Below are 19,839 nucleotides of genomic sequence, written 5' to 3' on the forward strand. Positions count from 1 at the left end.
GCCCCTTTTTGCAGCATGACCAGAACTTCTTGTTGCAACAAGGTCAAGTGCTCGTCGGACATAGCACGGCTTCTTGGCGGTATGTCTGGTGGAATGGACGTAAGTTCTAGACAGTACCCGTACTGGATAAGAGACCTCACCCACCTGTCCGTGGTGATGGACCTCCACGCCGGCAGGAACTGCTGGAGTCTCCCCCCGACAGGTGTCGTGTGATCGGGGGGAAGTGACAAGACGTCACTGCTTGTTGGTGGTGGTGGACCTGGATGCATTGTTTCCACGTCCCCTGCCTTTGATATTGTTGCCTCTGTAGCCACCCCTGCCCTTGTTGTTGTTATACGAGGACTGGGTGTTACCCTTGTAGTATTGTGTGGATTGGGATGCCTGTCCCCTCGAGGTGCCTCTTGAATTGGAGCGGCGAAAGGAACTACCCCGAAACTGCTGACTTTGTAAAGCCCCCATAGATTTGGCAGTTTCAGTATCTTTTTTCATCTTTTCTAGGGAGGCATCCACCTCAGGGCCGAACAGATGGTCAGGATTCACTGTTTGACCCAATATTGTGGTTTGTATGTCGGGTTTGAACCCCGAGATTCGAAGCCAGGCATGACGTCTAAGTAACACACTTGTATTGATAGCCCTGGAGGCGGTGTCTGCCACATCTAGGGCACATTTGATGGATGCATTTGTAATGAGTTTACCCTCCTGAATGAGCATCTCCCCCGCCTCCTTATATTGGTCAGGCAAGTGTTGTAGGATGGCCTCTAATGTGTCATAATGGGCCCTATCATAACGTGCAAGCAGGGCTTGAGTGTTCGAGATCCTCCAGATGTTCGCTGCCTGTGCAGCAATGCGTTTGCCTGATGCCTCAAAGATCTTGGACTCTTTGTCCGGGGGAGGAGCGTCACCAGTAGTCTGCGAATTCGCCCTCTTTCGAGCGTTGGAAACCACCAGGGAGTCCAATGGCAAGTGTCCCTTAATATACATGGGATCCGTGGGCGCCGCTTTATATTTCCTGTCGATGCGAGGATTGACCACCCGCGCCCGGGTGGGCTCCTTGAATACCTCCTGTGCATGCTTCAGCACCCCTTTCAGCATCGGTAGTGTCTTGACTTGTTTTTCGGCTACCGAGAAGGTGTCGACCAAGAAGTCTGCATCCACGGGGTCTGAGTGCAGTTCGACGTCATGGTTCGCTGCAGCTCTCTCTATTAATGCATTGAATGCCGCCGAGTCCTCTGTCGGGGACGTCTTTGCGGCGAAAAGTTGAGTGTCCTGCCCCGACTGCGGGTCGTCTGTGTCGCCTCCTGCTGTCCAGGGCACCTGCTCCTCCTCCGGATCCGAGTACGCAGGATAGTCGTACTCGGCCTCTTCCTCGTCCACATCAGGCACGGGGGAATGGGCCGGCGAGTGTTCCAGGGCTTGTGGAGACAGAGGTTCCATCAGAGCCGAAGAGTCCGCAGAGTACCTTTTGTTCTTGAGTGGAATCCTAAAAGGTTCCAAAGCCGGCTCCGACGTAATCTTTCGTTTGAGGAGCGACAATTTTCCGGTGTTGGCGTCGATGATCACCTCACGACGTTCCTCCACCGCAAGCGGCTGGAGCCGAAGCTTCGACACCACCAAGGCAGCCTTCGGCGTCAATACTTCCTGAGAGTGTCCGCTCTGCTTAGGCGCGAAGGCCTTCGGCGCCGACTTGGGAGGAAGGGTAAAACGAATGGGCATTTGTTCCTTGGCAGGCTTCAGCGTGGGCCTAGTCACTACAGTGTCCTGGCTGGGAACCACAGTGGACTGTTGGATCCTCTTTAAGGATTCTCCCACCTTCTTTGTAAGGGATGCCGAGGGCTGAACTGTCTCGAGCGACTCTTCGTCTCCGAGAGCCCGGTCGTCGGTAGGCCTCTTCTTCGGTGCCGACGTCCCATGGCCTGGCGCACCGTCGGCGTGACGCTTCTTCGAAGCCGTCTTCGGGTCCGCGACCCCTTTCGGCGCCGACGCAGCCGCGTCGGATGCCTTCACCTTCGGCGCCGACCCAGAGGGCTTCGGGTCGGCCATTTTGGCGCGGCTTTTCTGGTCGGACATTTTGGCGTGGCTCTTCAAGTCGGCCATTTTGGGTTTCGTGGAAGTTGACGCCTCCAGAACCTTCTTCACCAACGCCACTTTCGGTTTCGGTTTCGCATCCGAGGGTGCGAGACCAGTTGGCTTCACTTTCGGTTTCTTCTTAGAAATGTCCGTGACCGGGCCCGGAGGCGGGGACGTAGGGCTCAAAGTTAGATCTTGGGTAAGGCCCGAAGGCGATCCCTCGACCTGGGCCGTATGATGGGGAGTAACCCCAGAGTCTGGTTGGGGATGCTCTTCCTCCGAGCTATCACCCATCGTGGCACAAGCCAGATTGTCGTCCCCTACCTCGTCGGAGGCTTCGTCGCAGGCCTCCTCATCCGCGTCGTAGGTCTCTTCCTCGGACGCGGGGCCAGGGTCCGACCCCTGTACGTCGCCTTCTCCCTCGACCGATTCGTGGAAGATGTCATCGGGCGGGGGTGCCGAAGCCGACAATTGAGCCTGGAGCCGATTAGCCCGGCGAATCTTTAAAGTCTTCTTACTTCTAAATTTCGAACACGCCATGCAGGTGTCTTCACGGTGATCCGGTGACAAGCATGTATTGCACACGGGGTGCACGTCGAGGTGCGAATATTTAGAATGACACAGCGGACACTTCTTGAATGGAGTCCGCTCCATAGCAAAGGGTGTAGTGTAGGCCCGTCCGCGTCGAAGCACGTGGAAGGGCAGCAAGAGATAGGAGCTGAGAGTCAGTAAGAAACCCGAACGCAACTATACCGACGCCCAGCCTAAAGACCTTTTGGTCTCAAGTAAAAAGTAGAACAACTATCGGTTCCGACAGAGGGAACCGAAACACATCCGAACCCAATGGCGGAAAAAAACAATCTGGGGATGGAGGCGATGCCCATGCGCACTGTAGTCCAGGGGAGGAGCCACCTATCTCGTGATACTTCGAAGACTCTTCCAGGACAACAAGGTGCAATCATCCGGACCCAACACTAGGTGGCGGACTATGCACAGATATGAATTCAGCAGCCCACATGCCTCGAACAGCAAAATCTCACCTGTCATGTCCCCAAAGGGCATGAGCGCAGTGGCTGAAAAGACACACAGCATTCAATGATCAAAGCTCAAGACTAGCCGAAAGAAAGACTCTCAAGCCCATAGTGTTGATTTACTTGCATTCACTGCCTGGACATGTAGTGGGAAAATAATTCAGATTACTTTTGCTCATTGATGCATGAACAAGAAGATGCTCTTAAGTAGGATGCTTTATCATTAAGGTTGCATCTGGTGCAGGTCTTAGACTGCATGCAATAGAAAAAACTCATTGGTGGTCAGGCAAGGTTTAGACCAAGTTGCCTGGTCTACGTAGTTGTACCTTGACTTTTGTTTATCCGTTTGCTTTGCAAGTATGACTGGTTGTGAGAGCTGAGTTGGAATCCCCTGCTTGTCCTTGCCCTTGGCTTCTGCCCGCAGAAGCTCCATGTGTGGTGCTTCCTAAACTCTAAGGCCACTTTGTTCAGATCATGCATTAGCTATGTTGCCTCTCATATGATGAACCTACTCTCTGTTCATCAGGCTCTGTCCCTATGACACAATCACTGTCTGAGGTTTCAAAATCGAAAGACAAAGATAGCCCACCCACAGGAATAGAGTGTATTTCTCTGTGGTGCAGTGCTGCCACTGAGCTGCCCAGTCTGCTCCCTACCACATCTTTCTGTGTAGAAGAACTTGAATGCCTCTGGCTAATTTGAGATGTTAGAATTGAGCATCCTAAGTATATCCAGATGCTCCCCATCTTACTTCTACTTCATATTTTGCACATTTTATTTTTCATTTGTATGGTTTTGCAGCGTGAATCTTTCTGGATTCACTATGCTGTGCATATTCCGCGGGCTTGTGGTTGGGTCCGGATTCGTAGTCTTCTCTTTGTTTTTTTTTTTTTTGTTTTTTTTCGTCGCCCAGGTGGGCGTCGGCGTCACCCCTCCTTGGGTGCATTTCCGGTGACGTCGGCATGCTTCCTGTGGAAGCTCCCACCCTTGGGCGCCATCTTCAGATTCTTTTTTCCGCGGTCGGGTCTGGATCGTTCCCGTTGGGCTCCAGACATTTTTGGAGAAAGTACAAGGAAAAGACTGAAATTGGAGAAGAAATTCACCAGAAGACTACGGAAGACTTAGCCGATCACTGACCAGCGAAAAGGAGAAATCATCGAGGACTTCGACGATCATCGACGTCCACGCGGCCAGGGAGGCCTGAACACTCGATGATGGACAACACGCCGTTCAAGTTCTGCCGTAACTGCCACCACAAGTAGGCGCAGAAAGACCAACACCCGGTTTGCAACCTTTGCCTACCGGTAGACCACAGAAGCGAGGACTGCAAGGCCTGCTCCGCCTTCGCCACGAAGACCCTTCGTGTGAGAAAGAGCCAGAGGGTAGCGCACGCCACCCTCCAAGGAAAAGCCCCGATGCCATCGCTGTACGAGATGGGGATGTCCTCGGAGGAAGAGGACAACGCTGCTGCCGAAGACGACAGCTACACGGTCGTAGAGACCGATTACACGAAGACATCTGATAAGGTAGGAGACTCGTCGTTCCCCAAGAACACGAGAGACTCTGAGTCTCGAAAAAGCGAGGGCAAGTCCCCGAAAGCGCTGACGCAGAAACATCTGGCGTCCGTGACTACCCACAGGCCCAGCGGATCCTCTGAGAAGGAGTCCCCGGCGCCGAGAGCTGTTGAACAGCAGAAGTCGTCGAAAATCGCCCCAGAAAGGGACCGATCGACGTCGAGGGAGAAAGACCCTAAAGCCCCGACGCCGTCCAGGGACCCGAAATCCAGTTCGACGTCCAAGTCTTCGGCACCGAAAATCTCGCCGCCAAGCCAGATGCCGAAGAGAGGGGCCGAACATCCCGGCGCGGACAACACGGCCGAGATGGAGAAGAAAAGAAGGCGACTAGAAGCCGAAATGGAAAACATCTTGCAACGGAAGAAAGATTTCGACGCCAAGATGAGAGCCTTCACGATTCCCCACAAGACCAAGCCACCCGTGCTAGAACTGGTCGAGGAGGAAGACTAAAATGTCAAGGAACATGAGCCTGGCGTCGAAATGGTCGACGACCAGGAAGATGACGAGAACCCCTACGAGAGTTACAGCTATGGGGAGAAAGAGGACAGCAGGATGGACGCCGAGTCGGCCACCTCTGAACCGCAGGAGGAGGATTACCTAGATGTCGACACCGAAAGCCCGGAAGAGGCGGTCGACACATATCCCTCGAGGCCATCGCCGCCGGACAACATCGGGGCCTACAACTCGGTGATAAGGTCTGCGGCAGCAGCTTTTAAACTCAAGCTCGACGAAGAAAAGCAAAAAACTGACTTTCTTCTCAAGACATTACTCCCCACGCAAACAAGGAGCCAGTATCTGCCTATGCTCGATAGCGTCTTTGCGCAGGGGATGGAAGCATTCAGGGAGCCCGCAACATGCAAGGCAGTCACTCCCAGAACGGAAAAGAAGTAGAAGCATTCGACAAAGGACCCAGCCTACATTCGAGGCATGGTCTCAGCTGACTCCATCATCACGGTCACAGCAAGGAAGAGGGCCAACGTGGCCACTACTTCTGGCCCACCACCTGATAAGGAGAGCAAAAGGATGGACTTAGTGGGCAGAAGGATCGAACGGAATGCCGCGACCCAATGGCGCATGGCTAATTCCATTGCCCTCATAAACAGGCACATGTACCAGCTCATGGAGGAGCTGGGAAAGCTGGTGAAAGACCTGCCCCAGGAGGCCAGGCATTAGGCCGAGAAACTGGTGGAAGACGGGAAGAATGCGGCAAATTGTTGCCTCAAGACGGCCCTGGATGGAGCAGACACCTCCAGCAGGCTCATGATGATGGGTGTCACTGAAAGAAGACACGCATTGCTCAGAATCTCGGGCTTCAAACCAGAGGTTCAACACAGCATCTTGAACAACACCGTTCAACGGCGAGACGCTGTTCGGGACAACAGTTGACGACAAACTCAGTCAACTAAAGAAAGACAATGAAACTGCAAGATCCATGGGAGCATTGCAATTCAGAGGCAACAAGAGGGGCACCCAGTCACGGAGGCCCGGCGGAAGGGTTGGAAACCAGCCAGGTACTTCACACCAGGCTTTCCAACAGACGCACCAGGCAGACTCGCAGGCGCAACCGAGTCAGCAGAAGCAGTCCTGGCAGTACCAGTCAAGAGGCCAGTCCTTTCGAGGGAGAGGAAATGGACGAGGACAGCATAAAAGAGGGGGGCCAGCAGCCCGCCTCTAAGTGACTTCCAAGAGATCCGTGTGCCCGCCCACAGAAAAGATCCCAGGGGGCAACACGTACAAAGGGGTCAAGACAAACTGGACACCTACCACCACATAACACCAGTGGGTGGAAGATTAAGATTCTACCTTCAGGAATGGAGAGAGATCACATCAGACAAATGGATCCTCAACATCATCCAATTCGGATACTGCATAGAATTGGAAGGGAGGCCAGCAAGCAGGAGACCAAAGAGAAAGCCACTAGCAAACGAACAGCTAGAGCGGCTTCAGGAAGAAGCAAAAGAGCTCCTACAAAAGCAGGCCATAGAACGGGTTCCCTTCAAGGAAAGAAACAAGGGAATATACTCAACGTATTTCCTCGTGCCAAAGGTCGACGAGACAATGAGACCCATTCTGGACCTGAGGTTCCTGAACAAATTCATAAGGACACAAAAATTCAAAATGACCTCCCTGCAGGAGGTGCTACCGCAATTGCAGATCGGAGACTTCATGGTCACGATGGACCTCAAGGACGCCTACCTGCACATCCCAATGAACGTAAAGCACAAGCATATGCTCGGGTTCACGATCGGAGAAAGCCACTACCAGTTCACAACACTAGCCTTCGGGCTAAAATCAGCACGAGGGTCTTCACAAAGTGCCTCGCGGCAGTCGCAGCGCACCTACGAAGGCAGGGAATACACGTATACCCTTACCTGGACGGCTGGTTAGTGAAAGCAAACTCGTACCAGAAATGCAAGAAATACGCACATACAGTGACGAGCACGCTAATAAACCTGAGGTTCTCCATCCATTGGAAGAAATCGTCAATGGAGCCGGAGCGAGTAAAGATCTTCCTGGGGGCACAGATCAACACCTTACAGGGCAGGGTGTTCCCCAGCGACAGGAGAGCAAGGGCCCTGGTGAGGGAAACTCGCCTCTACCGGAGGGGACAAGCTCGGACAGTGAGGACTGCGAGCAAGATCTTGGGGATGATGGCATCATGCATCCACCTGGTACCAAATGTACGACTTCACATGAGACCCATCCAGGAATGGCTCCAGGAACAATGGTCACAGGCTTCAGGCAGTTGGGAGGATCTAGTGGTTGTGACGCACACAGTGCAGAAGGAGATGGCATGGTGGACCATGGAGAACATAACAAAGGGAAAGCCTCTAACACCCCCAACACCGACTGTGACCATCACCACAGACGCATCCCTGAAGGGATGGGGCGCTCACATGGAGGAACTCAAAGTGAGTGGTCTGTGGACACCAAACAGATGCGACAAAGCACATCTTTTACCTAGAATTGAAAACAATCTTCCTTGCACTGAAAGCCTTCCAAACAAGACTGTACAAGCACAAGGTGTTGCTGCAGACAGACAACACCACAGCGATGTTCTACATCAACAAGCAGGGTGGAACACAGTCAACCACGCTTTTGACACTGGCGCAGGAGATATGGAGATGGGCCATCCCCCTCAGGATAGACCTACTGGCCATACACCTACCGGGGAAGGAGAACATTCAAGCAGACTGGCTCAGCAGACAGACATCGGTATCCCACGAGTGGAAGCTCAATGGTCAGGAGACGAGGTGGTTGTTCAACAGGTGGGGAACTCCATCAGTGGACCTGTTTGCAACACGCCAGAATGCAAAATGCCAAAGCTTCGCATCCAGACAACCCGAAGAGGGCTCCCTTGGAAATGCCCTATGGATAGATTGGTCCGGGACATTTGCTTACGCTTTTCCCCCCGATACCACTGATACAGAGTACTGAGCAAGTGCAGAGCGAGCAACATGACCCTGATACTGGTCGCACCACAGTGGGCCAGACAGACATGGTACTCGCAGATCATGGAGATGACACAGAGTGCACCCCACAGATTCGGCAGGAGAAAAGACCTGCTCTCCATGCACAACAGAGAGGTACTGCACCCAGAGCCAGAGAGCCTGAGCCTAGTGGCGTGGCTCCTGAGGACATAGAATTCGCACACTTGAGACTACCAGAGAGCACCCTCAGGGTCCTTCGGGAGGCACGAAGGCCCAGCACACGGAAGTGCTATGTGGCAAAGTGGAAGAGATTCACGATGTGGTGCAGGAAAGAAAGACTTCACAATAAAATGAAGAAGGACTCCACAGTGCTAAAATACCTCACGCACTTACTGGAGAAGAAAATCAGCTCGTCCTCCTTGAGAGTCCACTTGGCAGCGATAGTCGCCTACACAAGGGGTGAGATGGGCAGGAGTTTCTTCACATCACAGGTTGTGAAGAGGTTCCTGGAAGGAGCGAAGAGGATCGCACCACCCAAGCGTGTTTCGCCACCGGCATGGAACTTAACATAGTCCTAACGGAACTCATGAAGGAGCCCTTTGAACCACTCCACAAGGCCTCACTAGAAATGCTGACCATGAAAACAGCTTTCTTGGTTGCAATAACGTCCTTACGCAGAGTAAGCGAGCTTCAAGCGCTAACGCTACAGGAACCCTACATACAAATACACAATGACAGGATTGTGATGAGGACCGACCCACACTTCTTGCCAAAGGTGGTGTCCAAATTCCACATGAACCAGTCCATACAGATACCGAGTTTCTTCCAAAAACCAACCACTAGTGCAGAGCGAGCCCTACACACCCTAGACGCCAGAAGGGCGGTCATGCACTATATTGAGAGGACAAAGGGACACAGGAAGACCAATCAGTTCTTTGTGTCATTCGCCAACAGTTTCATGGGAAAGGCAGTAACCAAGAACACTATTGCACGATGGATCGCGCAAACAATTCAACTCTGCCACAAAAGGGCAGGGCAAGAACTAGCAGAGGGGCCACGTGCCCACTCCACTAGGAAAAAACGTGCTACAATAGCCTTCCCGGCTAACACACCCATACAAGACATATGCCTGGCGGCAACATGGGCTTCGGTGCACACATTCACGAAGCACTACTGCGTGGATGTTCAGATGAACAAGGAAGCACAAGTCGGACAAAAGGTGCTCCAGCACATATTCAAGAATCAAAGCTCATCTTCCACCCAGCCGCCACAGAAATGAGAAACCGCTACAAAATCTATGCACAGCATAGTGAATCCAGAAAGATTCACACTGCAAAACGAATAGTTTCTTACCTGTCAGTGTAGTTTTGCAGCTTGAAGATCTTTCTGGATTCACTAGCGAACCCACCCACCTCTGCCGGAAAGATGAGGCTGGAGTGGAAAGAGGTGGTCAAAAAAAAAAGGTACAAAGGACTTTATGTACAAAGCGGTTGAAAAGTTTCACCTGCATAGAACATTGCCATCACTTCGGAGACGAAAGAAACACGGAAAAAAGAATCCGAAGATGGCGCCCAAGGGTGGGAGTTTCCGCAGGAAGCATGCCGACGTCACCGGAAATGCACCCAAGGAGGGGTGACACCGACGCCCACCTGGGTGACGAAAAAAAAAATTTAAAAAACAAAGAAAAGACTACGAATCCGGACCCAACCACAAGACCGCGGAATATGCACAGCATAGTGAATCCAGAAAGATCTTCAAGCTGCAAAACTACACCGACAGGTAAGAAACTATTTGGTTATTTTTATTTGATGCAAGCCAAGGATGTTAAGGTCTAGCTGGTGTAAGCAGTGCTAAGCGCTGCTGGTCCAGCAAAGCCCTTATTGTTATCCACTTGCTGGGAATGTGGGACAAGGAATGGGCAGGCTCAGGGCCGTCAGCAATTTCAGTATGTGTGCGCGCACGTACAGCCTTGCGCTGTGCCCATCTCCTGCCCCGCTTCTCAGAAAAGTCAGCCTCTCCCAATCTCTCACTCTCACTCTCACTCTCACTCACACTCACACTCACACTCACACTCACACTCACACTCACACTCCTCCCCGCCCCGCCATGGTACAACGAAGTCAGCCTCCTGCAATCGGTCGCGCGCGCACACACACGCCCCTACAACTAAGCCCCGCTCACCGGGCTACAGGCTCCGTATTCCGCCGCTCCTCCTTATGTGTGCAGCCACCTCGGCTGCTTGCCCCCACTGCAGTTCCCTGTCCGCGTCGACCTTCAGTCTGTAAGGCCGCACACCACCCCGTCGACGCTGCAATGCTTCTAGTTTTTTGTTGCCTTCTTCCCTTCTGTTCTGTTTTATCTATCTTGCTCTGAATCAAACTTGCATGATGAGCAATAAATTCAGGACCACAAAATGGAGCGCCAGGTCCCACACCTGCACAAATTAAGGCCTGGTTGATTGTGTGACACCCACATGCTTATTTCAAGAACGCCGCTGCTACCAAGGCACAGAGGTGAGGTAGCATCAACACTGCAGATGAGACGCAGGAATGCCTCCCATAGCTAATTTTAGCCAGGGTATGCCAGCCGGGCACTATACATCTCTTGCATTCTTCCTCCTGAAGTATTTATTCACTGATGTAGGATAGTCTCGCTAGTCGCTGGTTTGCTGTTGGTAACGCCAAATTCACAATTGGATTTAGTACCCCAGCCAAAAGCAGAAAGGAACTTTCGAGTGGACCAATAGCAGGCAAGCAGTCCCTCTGCTCCTGTTGTTTTCATCGACTTTTGCCTTTGTAATTTCTGTTCCATTGTGAATGCTGTGATAAAAATACCAGAATACAAATAAAACCCCGCTGGACAGGCAAATTATGCCAGATTTAAAACGATTTATTGTCAAGCTCTCTCTCCAAAAACCTGGAACACTGCTCATTTGAAACAGACGGTAAAATGCAAAACTTGTATATCTACAGTGCTGCATCAAGAGAGTTGGCCATAAGTGTAGCGCTGAACATAGCACAAGGGATAACCTAGGAACTATAATCACAGAAACCAACATGTGAGTTTGAGCCTGCAGTTTCTGTGAGTGGTGCAGCAGTGGGCGGCTCCACCGGTGACCTGTTAAGAAAATCATGACCCTGGCACTTATTTATTGATTTACAGAGCCAGCACTGGCCATGCTGAGGGGGTGAGGACGCTGCACTGCACCTGTCCCTGTGTAAGGAGGCGTCCATCTTTAGGCTCTGCCTCCTGAGCTTAGGTTGCAGTGCATTGCTACTGCTCGCCCCATAGCACAGCAGGCAGGGGATACACTTGGGGCTTTGAAGGCAGCATGGCACTTCTGCAAGGAGCTCTGCACAGAGACGATGTGATGCTGCAGGCTGTAGCTCTCTCACAATGTGATGGTGCAGGTTGAACAAGACTGAGGGCCCAATTCACTAACTACATTTTGTAGTACGTAAATTAGTACTCCAGAATTACTACTAACTACAAAATCCAACTCACAAGCCTACGGATCTCCAAGTCTCCCATTTTTTTGTGGGGGAAAATCTTTGGAAATGTCAAAGTACTGCTTGATAGTAAATGTCGGTGGGACCAGGATGGAGGTTGGTGGAAAAATGGGGAATACACTTTAAGAGGGTTTTGGTGAGATGTAAGGAGGTTTAGTGAGGGACAGGCAACTACAAACATATACTCACAAAAGAGTATACCACATAATTACACGCCACATAATTACACTGCACTCAATGCAAAATACACTCCAAATACCACTCAGTACCACATAATTATACTGCACTCAATGCAACATATACTCTAAATACCACTCAGTGCCACATAGTTACACGCCACTTAATTACACTCTATCTATCCCATCACCACAGCATCACTCAGCACCACCACAACATCACTCAGGGGTACCACAACATCACTATGCGCTACCACAGCATCACTGAACGCCACAGCATCACTCGTTGCCACCACATCACTCAGCGCCACCACAGCATCAATATGTGCAACCATTCAACAACAACTGGTTCAAATATGTTCTCTCAATGTTTCAAGCTTTATTACAAATGTCACAAAAAGATGTTAAGATTTCACTTCTGTTCTTGGATTTTCGTCACAATAAAATACACTGAAAATAATCTTCATAACAGTTATTTACAAAATTTTAAGCTATTGCAATTATAAATTACAATAACTTTTATTTAAGTATTAATTATTAAAAAAATTAAAAGCAATTGTTATTTGTAATATCAATACATCTAAGGCACGTAAATGCAACACATATTGCATTACAGATGCTATAGGTGTCATATTTGCGAAAGTTAATAGTATTGGCATTGTAAATGACAATGCTATTCATTTTGCTATTTTCAAAACCAACACATAAATAAAAAATGTGTCATTTACAATACCAATAGCGCAAACTTTCCTAATGTGAGACCTATTGCATTGCAAATGCTTGTTTGACAAGTAGTTAGATTTTGCCTTGGGTCTGGGAGGCAATGAATGAACAAAACAGATACATTTATAGGGGTCGCACAAAGTCTCCTGTGTAGGTAGTTCACAAGAATGAGCCAGTGTGGAAACTACCACAGACCTTCTAGAGACTCACTATGGTAACTGTAGATATATGGGATCCCCATATTGCTCTTAGAACACCAGATAACCACAACAGTATATTCATTTTTGCTATCTGTAAACGCCATTTAGGATATATTAGAGGAAAGGCACTTGTAGTGATTATTAGAAAACTCTTCGAAAAGGCAAATATTAAAAATGTGAAGAAATAGAAAATACCTAATACTTTATTAGACCCAACAGGAGCCTGATATAAATGTACATTCTCCTATCCCCTAATATCTTTCTTATGGTTTACACACACTTTGTCAAATCACTCTTCAGAGTTCACAGACAGTTTCTAATGGAAATCCAGAAATTCCTTGTTGAGCAACCAAAGCCCTGGGTCTTTACTCCTGTTAACATATAAAGTATATTGTTCAGTTTGGAAACGGATCACAAGATGTTCAAGAAAGTGAAAATAGAGTGTAAAACAGTGGCAGTCAGTTTGTTCATATGGAGGCTTTCAAATAATATTGCTGAATGCCCGCAATGGTAAAATCAAATCAAAGTCATCATGTAACCAGTATCCTTGAATTAATCAGTAAATAACTTTTTTTTATTTCTATCCTTAATAGGAGAAGAGAGCTCTGGAAAGGAAGATGTCCGAGATGGAGGAGGAAGTGAAGGTAGGTGTCTCGTTTTAGGTCTGACTCTTGGATTCACTATAAACACAATATTACAATATTGTACGTTATATCTTTAACTAAACAGTTCATACTAATGCCAGTGCGGGAGGAATCTACATTCAATCACAACTGAATCTGTGTAGTGGTGAATGACTATGAAGCAGTAATGAAAGAGTTTGGAACAGTGACTGACGAACCATAGCCCCATGTTTTGGACTTCCTTGCTCTATCCACAGCATGGATGCGTTCATGTCACTGTCCTTTTCTTTGTTGCTTGCTATTATGGTGTCTGTGTTTGCTATTCATCCTCTTACATAGTCTTAAGGAGAGAAGGAAAATGGTATTCCTAGGATTATGGAAAGATATTTGTCTGTGAATGTTTTGGGTCATTGCAAATGGTGAACTATTCATGTATGCCAAGTGAGTAAACCATGCACCTTCATGGTAAATATAAAAAAAATTACAAAATGTCCCCGAAGTTTTAAAGTTCATAGACATATAATTCTCTCCGAAATTCAGCAGACAACGGATAAAAGTCACAGTTGAAAAAACACCAATAACTTATCTTCCCAGAGAGTGACTGTAAAATGGAGGTCCACTGTGTGCACAGCAGCCAGAGAGGTTTGTGCACTGATAATCCTGTGTCCAATCAATATGCAACTAGCTCCTCACATCTTCAGTATCTGAACGCCTTGACATCCTATCACCAGGAGAGCATGTACTTCTCTTTTCAGATTCAACAGTAACAGAACAAAGTGTCCCAATTAACAGTTTCCCCACTGGATCTACTACCTGGAAAAGAAAGCCCTCCTCTCTCCCCAGATTTGCCACTGGGCACAGTTATTTGAGACAATAGAACACATGGTGTTATCTGGTCTCTTTGTGTATGCATGGAGACTTGCGGTGGAAGTCTTGGGGAAATCTGTGTGTCAATGTCAGTGTCCATGTCCCACAAATGTAGCTTAATGTTGCTTGACTTGACAGACCTGTAGGGAAAACCAAGAGTTGCTAAAAACATACAAACAGGCTCAGGCTTTGGGCTTCAGCTTGCTAGAACTGTGGAAACACCTGCTTGCCTATGGAAGAGCAGGATCTTATTTCTGCAGTATTGGAGTATCTTTCATAGATTTACATGCTTGAATCATCCCCATCGTCGAGGTGGAAGTCCTGCAGTACATTCTAAAACAGTAGCAGAAAATAACAAAGCTTGCAATGGCATAAAGGCATTGAATTTAATAGCTTATCCATTTCATTTAAAAGGACCAAACTCCAGCCAATCAGACAACAGCACCCTTAGAACACTCCCAACAGAGACATCTTACCTCAGATTTTCTCTGCATGTCGTGTGAGAGATCCTCTCAGTTCTTCTGATTTGGTTATTCCAGATTACTTCAACTGTGTTCCAGTATTTCAGAACTTATAAAGAAAGGATATTTTAGACCTGCGGTAAGAGAAAGCTGCACTCTGAAGATCCCCATAGAAAGAGTATCTCCTGCCTTAATCCCACCCACAAGGTAAAATAATCTAAAATCTGCAGAACCTTTTCACCTAAAACCCTCAAAGATCATGAGGGAAGACTTTTGATTTGGCTTGTGTATGTGTATTGTGTATTGGCATTTATATAGCGCACTACTTACCCGTAGGGTCCCAAGGCGCTTCGACCGCTGCGAAACCCTTCCTGGCTTCCCTGAGAGATGGTCCCTTAATGGGTATCTCCAGGGTGAGACCAGGCATCCCCGGCGGTCTGGTGGGGCCGTTAGTGAAGATGAGGCAAGCTAATGCCCAGAGTTGCCGAGTGTGATCGCTGATCAGAGTGGGCACCGAGGCGAGAGAATTATCGAGTCCGCTGACCCCGGTCCAGAAACCTGCCGCGCCGGGAATCGAACCCTGGTCCCGGGCCGTCCTCTGCTCTCGGGTCTGCCGCCTCTAACCAGTGAGCCACACTACTTCAGACTTAAGACTCGAAAAGCCAAAACTGACATGGTTTCTGAAGAGAGGATAGTGAGAGTTCTCCAGTATTGGGGTGTCTTTCATAGATTCACATGCCTGAATCATTCCCCGTCGTCGGAGTGGGAGTCCCACAGTACATAAAAAAAGGAATAACTATGCACATAATAACCCAAAACCCTTGGTGGCATGAAACCAAGAAGTAAGGGTAGCCCAAAGCTACAAAGAAAAAGTTCCACATCTATCACTATCATAGTCATTATACATAGTCCAAACTGCAGCCAATCAGGCGACAGCACCCACCAGAATGTTCTCCTGAGAGGCTCAGGCTCTCGGATTTTCTACAGCACGTCATGTGAAGGGAGTCTCCCTGAGCTCTGCTCAGTATTTCTCAATTCTTCAGGAATATGTCTGCACTTAGGATGTCTTCTTCAAAGAAATCTCTATTCAGACCTTGTGAGTCTTGTGGTAAGCTCCGGCTTTTCTTTGAAGACCCCCACAAGAAATGCATCTACTGCCTGTACCCGGATCACCAGGTGAGAGACTGCGAGATATGCAGGACCTCCCCTCAGAAAACCCTCAGAGACAGAGAGGGGCACCTACTTCTGTGGCTAAAGATCAAAATAATCCAGTTTCTGAGGTGGGAAGTATTGCCTCTGGGTCATCTGTGTCCTCTAGGAAGAGGAAGAGGTTTTGTCTTCCCCCTGGGGCCAAGGTGTTGAGGAAACAACAACCCTCTAAGAGTTGTGAAATGTCTTCCACCTCAAAAAAGGCTACTCCTTCTTCTAAAGGCAAGCCCCTCTGCCTTCCACTCCCCCAAGAAAGTCTACGAAATCTGTACTTTCAAAGATGACTTCTGAGAAGATTTCCTCTCAGAAGAAGACCCCATCATCGACGACATCGTCGACTAACGTTGACGCGACGTCTACATCGACAGTGACCTTCTCATCACCGAGGCCTCAAATGATTGTCTTCGGTCTCACCCCCGTCGACACTGGTCTCCGTGTCTGTGACACCCATCTCGTCGACGAGAGAGACAGTGCCTTTCGTCGGCGTCCCGTCGACGACGAAGCTAGAAGAATCTCGTTGACGACCTCGTCGATGACCACTTCATCTTCGAAGGTTGCCTCGTCGACGGCGGGCTCGTCGTCGAGAACTACATCGCCGTCGACGGCCGTATCATCGACGAAGACTACCTCATCAACGAAGACATCATCGTCGTCAACGGAAACTTCCTCGTCAATGGTTTTACCTTTGGTTACAACTTCATCCACGACGACCCAGTCGACTGCCCTCGCGTCGACACAGAAATTGTCCTCTTGTACGGCGCTGCAAGTCTGGTCAGCGTCTACGGCTATGACATCTACACCGTCTACGACAACACCTTTGTTGCAGAGACGTGGTTCTATGCTGGAACCACTGTCTCCATTGCATATTTCTCCAACACTTTCCCCTGAACCTGTGGCCCTGCCTCCTGATATTATACCTTCAGCTCAGATGCCTCTAGCCTTTCTGAATAATCTCCAACATATGCTAGACGATAATTACCGCCGGTTCCCTCCTTCTGAATCGTCAGAGTCCGTTCCACCGACACCTGTGACTCAAGCTTCCACCTCAGCATTCAGGTCTCCTACACCGCCTTCGCCAGTACCATCACACCATTCTCCTTATGCTAATTTATTGGATGATGATAGAGAGGAAGGTGAAGCAGATGAAAGATCTCTTATGTCGGAGTGGGATGAGTACCAAATCCAAACTCCATCTCCTTCAACTCCAGTTCCCACTGATTCTCCACCGGCGGATATCGGAGGCTTCCACCTCCTCATGGAAAGAGCAACTCAAAGATTCCTTCTTCCCATGGAAACGAAGAAGGATGAATGCTTCCTGCACGATTTTAAGGATCATCCAAGGAGGCAGATACGAACAATTCCAATTATAGATTTTATCTGGAAGGAGGGATTGAAGGTAATGACAACTCCTGCGTCTATCCCCCAGTTTTGCCCCGGCTGGACAAAAAATATAAAGCGCCAGACAATTCACTGGCATGCCTCTTGGGTCACCCGAAGGCTGACTCCGTAATTGGAAAAAATGGACACTTGTTACACCTTCTAACCTTAGGTTCAAAGGATGAAGAGTACCCTCAAAGACTCAATGCAATCGTAGGTGCGGTATATATGGTTCATCCGCCCCGCATTGAAGTTTAATGCAGTTATCATTGGGTTATCTTCTATGTATGAACTGCCAGCCTCACCCGAGGCACCTCTGGGTTATTGGTGCAGTGTCCAGAGATATGAGGGTTTCCCCACTATATACAGTGCAAAGAAAAAGTGACAAAAAGAAGTGATGTGAAAAAATATTTTAAAAAATGGAAGTAGCCCCAAGGATTTATTGAGGGGTATATTTCCACTGTAGGTTAAAATAAGACTATACTTTTTTGCAGACCGAGTTACTGGGTCTGTTGGTATATTATTGAAAAAGCGTCGACATGTTTCAGCTCCTTGGGCCCTAGGGGTCTATGGAGCTTTCGTCAGGACTTATTCACAAACATAAAACATAAATGGTATACTCACACGATTTGTGCGGTATCTGTTTTGCAATTTTTCATTATCTGTAAAAAATTACATGTTAATATGCAAGTACATTTTTGTAATCACAAAAAAGGTTTCTTCGCATTTGGGGTAACATAAAATAAACAATGTTTTATGATAAAACAAGTTTCTATAGCGCTTTGCATTATAAGGGCGAAATTGTGAGGTTAGCAGGTTCAGTTTTGGCTGATAGCAAGGAAATAGGGGACCTCAGTAGGTATCATAAGGAGGTATGTTGGTCGTACGAGTATTTATTTAACAGCATAAGTATACTTCTTTTTTATGCGCAATAGCAATGTATGTGGTACATTTATAGGCAAGGGATAACATAGTGAGCAGGATTGTGGCGCCGAGATATATTGAGGTCAGCTCGCCTCGTTGTGCACGCTGATGAAGCATTGTTAAATGCGGCATGTGCAGCAGGGTCTAAAGGTTATTCTGTGCCTGCAAACGCTAGATGTTAATTATACGCGCGGTTAAACAAAAAGCAATTGAGAACGCGATGCGAAAATGCTAAATTCTACTTCATGCGCGCGTTTGAGACGGAAATGCAGTTAAAGAATGCGGTGCGGCGAAGTACCTTAAATCATCAAAAGTTGTGCCACTACGGGGGTTCGCTTGTTTCTGAAGCCCAGAGCTGTAAATAAAGGGCGGAGGTAGAGTTTCAAAAGGACGCTGCTTCCAAACGATCTTACCGGTATAGCGGGTGATCTGTCTCAGGCGCCATTACCCGCGTGGAAGTTGTATCCAACTTGTGCTGGCTCTGCCCCCGGATGTCTCTGTTGTTCCGGTGGCTTAGTTTTAAAGGAGCCAGCTGACGTAAAGTGAAATGTTTAAAGGGGCCTCAGCCATTGGGTAAATAAAGCGCCGTTTTTGTGTGCCATTATTCTAGTTTACTCGTATCACGTTAATTTTAGGACAGGGTTTTCACAAAATACGGGGGGAAGGAGGAATGGAAGGCGATGTGCCTGGTGTATTCCTTTTTTGGTTGATAAAGTTCTCATTAAAGATCAGAATGATGTATGCTGTAGTGGGCTTATGGAGACCTGTGAATAGTTTTCAGGTAGATTATTTTGCAAAATGGTGCCATGCTATATCATCATTGAGACCATATTCACAAGTACGCAAACGGTCGACCCACCGTTGCTCTTTTTCATATAGCACCTTCTCTGCATTATTTGACTTGTCGTACAGCATTTCTATCACTGTCCACTGCATCTCGTCGCAGGAATGATTCATTTCTGTGAAGTGTGAACACATCTTGGTAGTGTTTTTCTTGAGCCTGATATTACTTTTATGTTCACTGATTCTAGTTTTAATTTTGCGACATGTCATCCCTATATACTGTTTTTTACAGGGGCAGCAGATCATGTATATGACATGGGAGGAATTGCATGTGGTGTGTTGTTTTTGTGTCCATACAAAGTTCTCAGATAATTGTAGTGTTTTTGAGGCAGATGTTGTTTTACAGGCTGCACAGCTCCCACATGGATAGTGTCCTGTTACTGGTGTCATTGTGATGTCTCTTGTTTCCACAGGTAGTTTTTTTTTTGTGGGCGTGTATGTACCAATGTATCCTTAAGATTCTTCGATCTGCGGTTGGCAAACCTTGGTCTTGGCCAGTTGAATTTGCCTGTATTTATAATGTGCCAGTTTTTATTTACCAATTTCTGCACAGCATATGTGGCCGGGTTGAAGGTTGTCACACAGGTAGTAAGGTCTGGTGTAGGCTCCTTCTGATGTAATTGTAGGAGGCACTCTCTGGGTTGGTTGTCGGCTCTTTTCTTGCATTTCCTGATCGTTTTTTCTGTGTAGTCTCTGTTTTTCAGTTTTTGGCTGAGTACCTCTGATTGATTTTTATAATCCTCATTTTTACTGCAATTTCTTTTGAGCCTAAGAAATTGGCTGTACGGTAAGTTATCCCTAAGGGGTTTAGGGTGAAAACTTTT

At 48.1% G+C, this 19,839-nt stretch overlaps 1 protein-coding gene across 8 annotated transcripts in view; it reads left to right on the plus strand.

Annotated features, from left to right (window-relative positions):
- The window catches only part of PPP1R12B (protein phosphatase 1 regulatory subunit 12B), an 880,212-nt gene that overhangs the window by 772,597 nt on the left and 87,776 nt on the right, over nt 1–19,839 (plus strand). For all 8 annotated transcript variants that reach the window (XM_086923137.1, XM_086923132.1, XM_086923136.1 and 5 more), the window contains one exon: nt 13,305–13,355. In XM_086923137.1, the coding sequence (XP_086779263.1) occupies nt 13,305–13,355 (51 nt within the window). The remainder of the gene's footprint in view (nt 1–13,304; nt 13,356–19,839) is intronic.

Source organism: Lissotriton vulgaris, chromosome 5 (assembly GCF_964263255.1).
Source record: "Lissotriton vulgaris chromosome 5, aLisVul1.2, whole genome shotgun sequence".
NCBI classification, from domain to species: domain Eukaryota; kingdom Metazoa; phylum Chordata; class Amphibia; order Caudata; family Salamandridae; genus Lissotriton; species Lissotriton vulgaris.